Here is an 11,538-nt window from a genome sequence, read left to right on the forward strand (position 1 = left end):
ATTGTTTTGGGACGTTGCTATTATGCAGGACTACACAGAGGAGTTCCGCGAGATCACGAAGGGCTCGAAGTCGAAGGAGGCGCTCCCGGCAGGCTCCATCACACTCATCAATCAACGCCCGGTCGGCGAGGATCTGCATGTAAAGTTTTGTTTACACGTTACACACATACATGACACATTGCCACCCACAATCTCATTTTATAACTGTCGAACACCGTACAAAACTCCGACTCGTCTCGATTAGCCACGTTAAGATGATCGAGAGATCATCGGCGAGCACGCGACAGCTTTTAACGCGGATGTTCCAGTTGGTCGCGAGGTCATCCAAGATGGGTTTCCTTTCTCAGCTTCTAGCTCTTAGCCGGCTTAACCGAATTAACCGTAAATTCGCTCCGCGCTTGCGCTCGCACGTAATCGCACGGATCTCTCTGCCTAAAGGTGAACACGGACGGCCTCCTCCCCTAGGTGGCAAGTATAGAAGGAACGAATTTACAAACTGTTGAAGTAATATACAATGCGACAAAGGCAGGAAATTTAAGTCACAAAAGATTGCGAGAATATACACTATTCAAGAAGAGATTAGGTTTCATCAAGGAGATTGTTTTTAATTTACATATTTTTTTGAATCTTTTTTTAATTACAAATTAATGATACTTGTACCGAGTTATAAAATGAGAAGAAAGATTAGACAACTAAATCTTTGCCTGTATATAATCGAATCTAAGCAAGTTTATTCTTATTTGAATGATACAGATATTTATATAAGACAAAAGATATGTCATTTTTTTCTCGACTAGATTTATAGATTCGTTAGAAAAATAATCCTCGGAAGTTTGTAAATTGGATCCTCTCAAGATGCTTATTCTAGCCTGTTCATGGTATACGGTATGGATAATTATAATATTATTAAAATAAATATAAATCATATCTCTCGAGTTTAACAGTAAGTCATATATGCCTGCAACCGATTGTTCAAATCACGTGCGACACATCTGCATGTTCCACATGCTTAAAAATATTATATTACCATGAAAGTGTCATATTATGGAATTAAACAACGGAAATATAATATAGAATTAAATTCGCGAGTAAAAGAATTATATGTATATATATAGAAAGCAAACTTTATCAAGACTGTCATACTTTCTTTCGGCCACAAATTCTTCTCAACTTTGCGTAATTTAACTAATAGTATTCTTTATAATATACTCTAATAGTATTTTAATTTAACGCTAATGAATCAAAATGAGTTTAATGGAGATTACGAACTTGTATAGACATTCAATGAAATATTTACGAAAAAGAGAAGAAAGTTTCAAAGAAAATGTGATGGTTATAGGTCATTTTATACGTTAATTTCTTGCATGTTAAAATAATATAAAACTTTGTTGTACATAGTCAGAGTTGAATTTTATCATCTAAAAAATGGATATTTCGTTTCAAAATGTCTCATCAATAATACGATAATAATAATGACATCTGTGACTAAAAATCAAGTAACATTAACTGTTGACAATTCATATCTGTCTACAGAATTCTTGTCATATTAACTATTAAGATTCATCTAAAAGAAAAATCGCGACTCTCATTGTGCTTTTGTACATACGCATTAATTAAATTGTAAATTGTAAAATCCAAATGTACGGACAATAGTGTCTATCTTCTCGATAAAAATATATAAACTTCTTACATTTTGTCAAGTGAGCAGTGCTCACTACGAGAGAACATAGGATATCGAGTCAGTCAATCTTTCCTTGACTTAATGTAAAATAATTGAGAAGATAGATACAGAAAAATAGTGAGGGCTTCAACGAAATCGCACATGCATCGTTGGCATGAAATATTCGCAGAACAGTTCTCGAATCATATATTGAAACATTTGGTTGCACGCATGGCATTTTCGAGAGAAATTCGTGCATATCGCAATTACGCACTATACGAGTTTTGTCAAAAATAAAAATATCTAATATATTTCTATATATTTAAAAAAAACAGGACTTTCCACCAGTCAACAACAAATCAAAATCGAAATCCGCCGGCCGTGTAATATCAGCGGACAGCAATCATGGGGATAGTAAAACCGACACAATAAGTTCGAGCAAACAGTCTTCGGAGAAGAATAATGAGAGTGATAACGTCAACAGGACTCCGACTATTACGTAAGTTTGTTGAAAGTGGGGCTCGTATGAAACTCTTTATTATCTAGCAATCAATAAGAAGCGTGTATTATATGAAACGTATGATGATTGCAGTAACGGTACTAACGCCAAACAAGAATCAAATCCATTCGAGGAAGAGGAATGGGACGAGGACGGTGGTGAACCTTTGGTCGACAATGGAGAACCAGGAGTTCCCGTGCGAGCATTATACGACTACGAAGGAGCCGAGGCAGACGAACTTAGTTTTAAGCAAGGTGTGTCTTTTGCACAAAGTATCCCGCATCAAATACAAAGGATTTTGGCTTTCGGTATAATTGTCTGTTTTTTTTTGTAGCTTATGGTCCTGCTGAGCAAAAAATGTAATATAGCCTCAAAGCTAAATATTGAATAGTTATTGAACTACAACCAGTCAAATAACTCGTAGAGCTCAAGTTTTTGACTGATTGTAAATTAGTAACTATTACTTAGCTTTGAGCCTATTACATTTTTTGTTCAGCAAATCATAAACTACAACATATGAGAAAAACTGGCTGATATTATCAAAATTTAATTTTAGATGATCAGTATGGGATTTTTGAACCTATATAAAATTCTAGATGAAATTGAATCCCAGTAAAATGAGTTGATTTTCTCACATGCTGCAACTTATGACTTGCTGAACAAAAAATGTAACTGACTCAAAGCTAAATAATAGGTGATTACTGATTTACAGTCAGTCAAACACGAAAAATTAGGATTTTGCAAGTTGTTTTATTATAACTCAGTAACTCGAATATTTATCTTTAAAACTATTACATCTTTTGTTCAATAAGTCATAAGCTACAAGATATGAAAAAAGTCAATTCCACTGAAAGCTGATCTTATGTATTTGGTCCTTTCAGAACCTCAAGCAATTAAATTTTATTTATACATAATTCATTAATAAAGTCATTTTTTATATATATCTGGAGCGAAAAACAGGAACACAATCGTCTCAGTATTTTTTATAATATATAGTTTAAAAAGCAATCATTACTTTAAACCGTTAAATTATTTAATATTATATATAAATTAAATTCTTATATTTTTTCAGGAGATGTATTTGAGAAACTAGAAGACGAAGATGAACAAGGATGGTGTAAAGGAAGAAAAGATGGTAAAGTGGGCCTCTATCCAGCAAATTATGTAGACTTGGTGTCGCAATAGATTAACTAACTAAAAAGCCAAATCCACAAGTTCGTTACTTACTTGAATAATGTAACCTTTGCGCGAAGAACAAAAATTGCGTTTCGCTTCTTTTCGCTATTGTCTGAATTGAAATTTGCGGAACGTCAATTTCGCAGCGCATTAGAGAAGAAAGATTAATGATGAATGAATATATAGAATGAAGAAAATGAGTTACACGTGACATTTTAAAGTCCGAAACTTGAACCTAAATTGTCTGCATTTACGAATTGTATAAATAGCGAGAAGTAATTTTGTTTCGAAATCTTTCCTCCGCGTCAGAGGCAACTAGCGGAGTTTATTTAAATGAATAGCTTCCTATGCAAAAAAGATAGATCCTCACTCTTAAAATGAAATTTGTTTTTAGATAGCTAGGTTAGAGTCAAAATCCATTAGTTAGTTTCAATGAATAAACATGGATTACACGCGATAAGGCGCGTATAGCAAGTTTAGATATTGAAATATTGTACAATCATACATTTTATGGATCATTGTTGCTATTAAGAATTTTTTGGCGAGGAGAGTTCTATTTAATTTATTGTTATTAAAAAAATACTATTAAAATTTAACGTCTATCTAAATGGTGTCATTGTACATAATAGACATAAGAGTATAGCAATACGAAGTTATTATTATTACCGTTTCACGAATTTAAAGCATTGAAATATATTTGAAATATATGAACATAAAATATACAAAACATTACTTTAAATGAGTATAAAATTAATATACAGTATGTAAAAAAAGAGGATATTTGGGACCCAGAAATCAATTATTGTTCCATTTATTAATTATATTTTATAGTTGAAATAATGATTTTGTGGCAAAACAAATAATCAATGAATTATTAATATTATGTTGAATCAAGAAAAATATTTTCACATCTAAAATGTTGTGTGTATATAACTTGTTTCTATAAATCCGATATAGAATTATCTGCATGGTTTTTTTTTTTTTTTTTTTTTTTTTTTTAAGAATATGATTCTCTCTTGTATATTTCACACAGAGGATTAACTGTAACACATCGTAAAAAGTATATAGAAATGTCTCGTATTAACCATTATTACTTTAATAAATGTAATAATATCTATCAAATACCCCACACATATATCAAACATGAAATTAATTTTTCTGAAACTAAATGCATAAAATTCCAGAAAGATACTCCACGTATAAATTGTAAAAAAAATCAACGTGTAGCTGACATTTTAGTTTCAAAAAATTACAATTTATTTTGTAAAGCGCTTCTGACAATGAGTTATTTATATGTTAGCTGCAGAGTCATATATAGGGATATTTATAATGATTATAATAGACATTGAAAAAATTAAATATTCATCATTGTGAATATATTGTGTCTATAAACACAATATTTATGTAAATATCGTAGAATATAGTAAAATTTTTTTTTTTTAATTCAGTCTGATTTTTTAATAATCATTCATTTATTAGCCCTCGAAATTACTTTTTGTGAAGGGTTCGCAACTTTATACAGTTGTTAAGTAAACCCTGTCTTGTGTATAAAATTTATTATATATGTTTAATAAATGACTTATACATAAAACATTTTGTCTATTTATGATTATATTTATGATATTAGTAATTTTCTATTATACATACAACAGACGAAATTCAGAACGAAATCTCTTTCATTATAAATGAAAATGTAATTTGATATTTGACGCTTTCATATTTGAAAATGTATATGTAACTGAAGTCACAATAGTATTTAAGTTCTATGTCATATTGACATAATCTAAACTCTAAATCGTGAAATCAAAATATAAATAAAATATTACTTTTATTTATGTAAAATAATAGACAAAATTCAAGAATCCTTAGAATGTTTAAATATAAATTATTTATATTTTACAGGGAACACATATCTCTCTCTCTCTTTCAAATTTATACATATTCGTTATTACTATTAATTATATATATATATAATGACATTAATTTTATAATATTATTTTCTTATTACTTCTACAGGATAAAATATTTGCAACATAGGAGTATATACATTTATAATAAACATATATAGAGCAAATAATGTAACTTAAATAGCACAAATTATATATTTTAAATAACACAGGATATTTTAAAAAATGATAAGAGTAAGATGTTTGATTGATAACTTATTTATATGCATAAATTGTTGCTTAATACAATACATAATACAATTTGGATTATAGACGAATGTATAATGCTTATTGAGAATCCAGAGTATGCAAAAAGAGAAAAGGGAGAAAATATGATTTAAGCAGTATCTGTCAAATTAAATCTCATGTAAAACACGTCATTAATTCAAAGCGTACAATAGTCCCTGAATATATTGCACAAAATATATTGCAATATTGATTTGTATGCATTTAAATAATTTATTCGATACTATTAAATTCAAGGAAAATTTAACATGATATAAAGTATACGCAGCATTGAATTCAAATACAAACTTAGTTTTATAGAAACGTATACTTCGTCATAAATTTATTTTTAAAAAATAAAACGTTTTTTTTATTATTTTTTAATATTATTATATAATTATAATAAATTATATACTTAAATAATAATAATTAAATGTTGTACAGAATCTTCTTTGAAGAACAAATTATTTTTCCATGTGATCGCTATCACGAATAGAAATAAACAAAAGCAAAATAAATATTACTTAATCTGTCAATAGAACAACTTATAATCCTCTATTGTCTTTTTATCATGTATAATTCAAACAAAATTAGGTACGCATTTTATTATTAAAAAATATTTTTTTTAAAGATCATAGCTAGAGGTTTTTTATACAATGTAATTTTACATAAAATTAACTTAAACAAGTTATATTCTATGTGACATATTTACTATTCAGTATTCATAAAAATAATCTTATAAAGATAACATGTTCGTATATGTATAATAAAGTAATAGAAGTTATTTATCTCATATACAAGCTAATTTTGTTTTTATATACATGTGCATTTATATTTACTAGCAATTATGTAATATAAATAGATTAGAGAAATATAAATATTTATTTTTGATAAAATACATTGTAATTTAATAATATGTATATTTTCTATATAAGAAAGATAGACAAAATTATATTAAAAATAATTTTATCCATTTTATATGGAAATATAATTACAATTATATATTTTTTCCAGAGTATTTATATATTTCTCAGTATATATAAATTACTGGAAAAAAAACAAAAAAATTTTATGAAAAATAAATACGTACATTACTTTGTATATTATATTAGCATATTATTTTTACAAGATTTTCTTATGACTAATGATGTATTATTGATATAATGTCACATAGAATGTAAGTTGTTATAAGTGATCTAAATTATGTGATTATATATTTTATGGAAAATTACATTTTTATTGTACATTTTTCTATAATAAATGTCAATCAATTTTAATTATGTACATGTACATTATTCTTATAAGATTATTTTATTAGGATATATTAAAAATTATACGTTCTTTTTTAAGAATATAATTTGTTCTAAAAAGCTATATTCTTAAAAAAGAACGTATAATTTTTAATATATCTTAATAAAATAATCTTTTATATATATATATATATATATATATATATATATATATATACAGACAATATCATTTATACTATATATATTCTGTTCTCTCCCTCTTTCTCTCTTTCTCTAGAATGTGAATTTTCTGTAAAAGAGCTTATAGCCTATAATAGTTATAGCTTTTAATTAAAATAACATATTTTATTAGAATATTTTGAAATAATAAAGTAACTATATTTGTTATCTTATTTGAATTATAATAATCTAACCGAATTTCTTTACAAGCAAAAGAAATGATATAATCAAAATTGCTACTGGCATATACAAATACCTTATAAATTATATATTTTTAAACATATGTAAATAAGAACAAATTAAAAGTGCCAAACTTTGTGATTAAATGTTCAACTGCTAAGTTTTGTAGAAAATATCATTTACATGTACAATGGTGGCAGATCTTGTGACAATCATATAATTGTATAAAGATGTGTTTTAAATTACAATCTTAGCAGCTGTAATTTTTATCACTATTATCATGCAAGAAATATTTTGTAATATTCCCATTATTATGTTTGTGGGATCAAATTTATAATAAAACTGTACATCAATGGATCGCGACATGTTCCTGCAAGTCTTCCAATGTACGAAACGGTTTGTCACATAACTGGCATACATGAGCATTTTCATTGTGTATATCCATATGTTCCGCTAAGTCCTCCTCTGTATAAAACAGTTCGTCACAAAGTACACACTGATACTGATTGATGACTTTCATTCCTTGCTTTTCCCACTCCGCTATTGCAACTTCTTCTTCATGCTCCTGCATATGTATCTCCAATAACGTCTCCGAATCGAACATTTCTGAACATTGACCACAATGATAGGATTCCACTTCTTGCGTTTCGTCATTATTATCTTTATTATTCTGATTTATGCTAATCAAATTCGGATTGTCGTCCTCGTCATCGAACAAGTGTTTACCGACGTGTTCTTGTAACGCTCCATCTGATTCCAGAGTCTCGCTGCAGATTTCACAATGATATTGCTCTTTGTTGCTCTGCTCCCCTTCGCTAAGATCATCGCAATGCTTTTGCAAGTGATCCTTCAACACTTCTTCATCCGTAAAGATCTTATCGCATACGAAACAAGTGTATGTTTCCTTAGACTTTTCTCTATTTTCCACGCTATCAAGTTTTACACCTGTACTAGTTATCTTATCAGACTGAATATCAGATTGATCGTTCTTCTCGGTTAAGAGATTTTTCGTCTCAATTATCTGATCCTCTTGCGTTTTCTGAGGTGCATCGTTAGACTTCTTATTTCCGATCGCGTTAATTATATTGAATTCCGACTGATCGTGACTGTCCAAATGCCTGATGAGAAGCTTCTCCGTCCGGAACATGGAATTGCATACGTAACACTTATGAACCTCTGTCGCTGTCTTGCAAACGTGCGACTTGACTAAACGTGCCTCGACAATCTCGTGGCACCTCTTGCAACGCATCATTTTCTGCTTGATCTGTCGCGGTGGTGTCATTATTGCATTCTCGTTTTGTAATTTCGTAGCATTGGGACTCGTCGTCACCTTGTGAGTACGAACATGCGCCTCGACGTCCTTGCGACTGCTAAACGTGAGCGCGCATACTCCGCATATATGATTTTCGGTGATGGCATCTTCTATCCTGATTGCATCTTCGTAATCGGCCTTCTTTTCGTTCGTCGAATTTTGCTCGACTGAAATTGGTGTCCATTTAATATCGTTATCTACCGTTTTGACAGTCGAGCTGTTTTCCATCCGTTGGGCAGAAATGATCTTACTGTTCGCCTCCGAGGATTTTTTCGTCACTAAATTCTCCTGCATTCTCGTCTGCTGAGTTTTGGATGTTGCTTTGGGAGTAATCAAGTTGTTTGATTTGTCGGAATCGGACTCCAATGTGTTGTAGTCGTTATACCTTTTTGGAGGTACAATTTGACGTTTACGAGATGTTAGGCTGATGGGTCCCTGACTGCTCCCTCTTGGTCCGGCCTGTTTTAAAACGTGAAGGTTATTGATGTTATAGAGTTTACTCTCTTTTGTTATATCTAAACGTTTAATTATGACCTTCGGCTGATATTTGGATAAATTCATGTCCGTCGGCGAGATCCTCGCGAAGTCACGCGAAGACTCATCTGCGTTTCTAATGGAGGTCTCGATATTCTTCTTTATAGCTCTCTCTATTATACCCTTCAACTTCTGATCGAGCTTCTTACGAGAAGTCGCACTGACATCATCCAATTTATCAGGGAATAATGTTTTCGCAACGGTGTCATTTGTACCGAATATTCTGTGCTTCATTTCCTTCTGTACGAAATCCGCCAATTCGACTTGTACACGTTTCAAAACTGTCAATTCGTTACCCTCTACCTCGATATTTAAACATCTCTCAACACATTTGTTAGCCGGCTTGCTGCTCACATCAGACGTCACAGGATTATTATTTACTCTACGCAACTGAACCGCATCAATAATATCTGTATTTTTCTCTCGACCGTTTTCATCGGCGTTAGAACTCTTAGAGTCGTTCAATAAATTGCTCGAGTTCTCTTTATCCGCAAGAAGCAACGTTGATGTTACGGCATATGTAACGTCACCGATCACAAGCTCAGATTTCAACGTAAACGGCATAAACGTTTCATCGTCAACTTGTGATTCGGGTTTCTTTCCGCTGACATCTGTCGTAACATTGTTTTCCGCTAACGAAACTGGCGAATTCTCACGTTCCATTGAACTCTCTAAAGAGGATACATTTTTCTCAGCACTAATTTTCTGATCAGTTTTGCTTAATAGTGAATTTCTCTTATTTTTTGACTGCAAGGTATTCGAATGTGAATTACTCAATCTCATTCTGCGCACATCAGAATCCGTGTCTATGTCACGAAGCCTAGCATATTTATCCGTGAGATTTATTTCAAGATTTTTCAGTACTTTTGCGATTCTCTTTTGTCTTTCAGCTTCTTTATCCGCATTAGTTTTTGCTCGAGCCTTTTGTACAGGCGATAACTGTGCGTCATCAGAAATTATAGAGTCCGTATCGGACACATTCTCTCCTGTTGCAGCCAAAAGGGCTTTTTTTCTCTCTACCCAACGCTTTGTGGATGCTTTCCTTCGTTCAATATTTCTGCCACGTCTTGCAGGTAATAATCTAGTTTTAGCTGGTCCTGAAGATGCTTTGCTTTCTGTATGTTCCTCACTGCCATTTTCTGCAGCCTTCTTACTAGGTACTTTAGTCCCATCATCATCTGATATGCTTATTGTATCCAATATAACCTGATCAGTAACACAGTCAACATTTGTGAGCTCTGAAGATACATCTCCTTTAGACTTTTTCTGGAATAAAAAACAACCAAGTTGTATTTTTATGATTGGCAAAGTAACTCTTAAATATACTAGCATGATACTTCTGTCAAGTACTCGATTAGTCCTCATAACAGATTCTTATTAGTGTAAAAATAACATTATTACAAAATAATTATGCAAACTTTAAATAAAAACACCTTCTCATGTTCAGAAATGCTATCTTCACTTCTTTTCAAACGTTTCCTTTTCACACTTTCCATTATACATCTTTCATCCTTAACCTAAAATAAAAATAAATGAGAATTAATATCAAATTAATAAAATATAACATAAAGAAAAATTATACAATTCACTTACAGGACTAGAAATATCGGATACTTCTGATATTTCTAATTGTTCTAAGAGAATCTTATTGGACTGTACAAATTGTTCCTTGAAATCGTCCCACATATCCAACTTATACAAACACACATGGCATACAGCACTAGGTAAATTTTTCTCATACTTCACCTATGTTAAACAAAGAATGAAATAAGAATTGCGATATAATCAGCGAAGTGTCAAATAAATATATTATCAATCAATCAAAAGAAAAACCTACATCAATGCAGGTGCATTTGGTCAGATCCTTAAGCTTGGGCTCCACGCTCTCATCACGTATATCAATCATACAACCGTTATCAGTCAGGCAGATGCGACAGCGCTCGGCCATGTTCGCCTTCCTCGACATCGCGATGGATCAGAGTCGAAACAATCTGGGTGATACTCGCCAAAAGCTCAACGGTGTTCCAAAGTACGCGGCTGCTGCCCGCACATCGCTATCTGTAATCTTACGAAGTCCTTCACGTAATCCGAAAAGCTGAAGTCGATATAAAATCTTCCGGATGACGATCGCGATATTCCAATTGAATCGTTCAGATAACTCGCTTACTGTTTCCCTCCAAGATGATCAGACACGAAGCAACGGAACACACACTCGCAAATAACGGCGGGATACGTCCGCCATATTGCAAGGCAAAGCGCTACAACGCGCAAAAGAACCAAAATATGGCGCACCCGATTCAGATTCGCATGTATTTGTATGCACATATATAATATATATATAATATATATAATATATATATATATATATACATATATATATATATATTATATATGTACATATGTGCGTGTAATTATATTAATTAATGATTTGGATTATTCAGCGCTGTATTAATTTGAAATTATCGCATTGATCTCCTATAATTAACAATAATAAGCAGCCAATTAATGACAGAAATTTTCACTCAACTGTCATCAAA

General features: G+C 31.3%; 2 protein-coding genes across 8 annotated transcripts in view; one reads left to right on the top strand and one right to left on the bottom strand.

Annotated features, from left to right (window-relative positions):
* The window catches only part of Synd (protein kinase C and casein kinase substrate in neurons protein Synd), a 53,468-nt gene extending 48,542 nt beyond the window's left edge, over positions 1 to 4,926 (top strand). For 4 of the 5 annotated variants that reach the window (XM_029322153.2, XM_029322155.2, XM_029322157.2 and 1 more), the window contains 4 exons: positions 29 to 139; positions 1,996 to 2,159; positions 2,253 to 2,413; positions 3,232 to 4,926. In XM_029322153.2, the coding sequence (XP_029177986.1) occupies positions 29 to 139; positions 1,996 to 2,159; positions 2,253 to 2,413; positions 3,232 to 3,344 (549 nt within the window). In that variant the 3' untranslated portion in view covers positions 3,345 to 4,926. The remainder of the gene's footprint in view (positions 1 to 28; positions 140 to 1,995; positions 2,160 to 2,252; positions 2,414 to 3,231) is intronic. The other variant, XM_029322156.2, reaches the window with a different exon arrangement.
* A 2,036-nt stretch (positions 4,927 to 6,962) lies between these two features.
* On the bottom strand, positions 6,963 to 11,278 carry LOC114945852 (uncharacterized). 3 transcript variants are annotated; one of them, XM_085484056.1, is made up of 5 exons: positions 11,169 to 11,278; positions 10,839 to 11,066; positions 10,595 to 10,747; positions 10,435 to 10,518; positions 6,963 to 10,267 (listed from the first exon to the last, which is right to left on the bottom strand). In XM_085484056.1, the coding sequence occupies exons 2-5, from the start codon at positions 10,965 to 10,967 to the stop codon at positions 7,505 to 7,507; spliced, it is 3,129 nt and encodes a 1,042-aa protein (XP_085340182.1). In that variant the 5' UTR covers positions 10,968 to 11,066; positions 11,169 to 11,278; the 3' UTR covers positions 6,963 to 7,504. The 3 variants fall into 3 exon arrangements, with proteins under 3 accessions (XP_085340182.1, XP_085340183.1, XP_029178025.2); XM_085484057.1 differs by having other exon boundaries at positions 6,963 to 8,926; positions 9,002 to 10,267; positions 10,839 to 11,278; XM_029322192.2 differs by having other exon boundaries at positions 10,839 to 11,278.
* Positions 11,279 to 11,538: the final 260 nt, after the last annotated feature.

This window comes from Nylanderia fulva, unplaced genomic scaffold (genome assembly GCF_048542155.1).
Source record: "Nylanderia fulva isolate GAGA-0341 unplaced genomic scaffold, ASM4854215v1 Scaffold29, whole genome shotgun sequence".
NCBI lineage: Eukaryota > Metazoa > Arthropoda > Insecta > Hymenoptera > Formicidae > Nylanderia > Nylanderia fulva.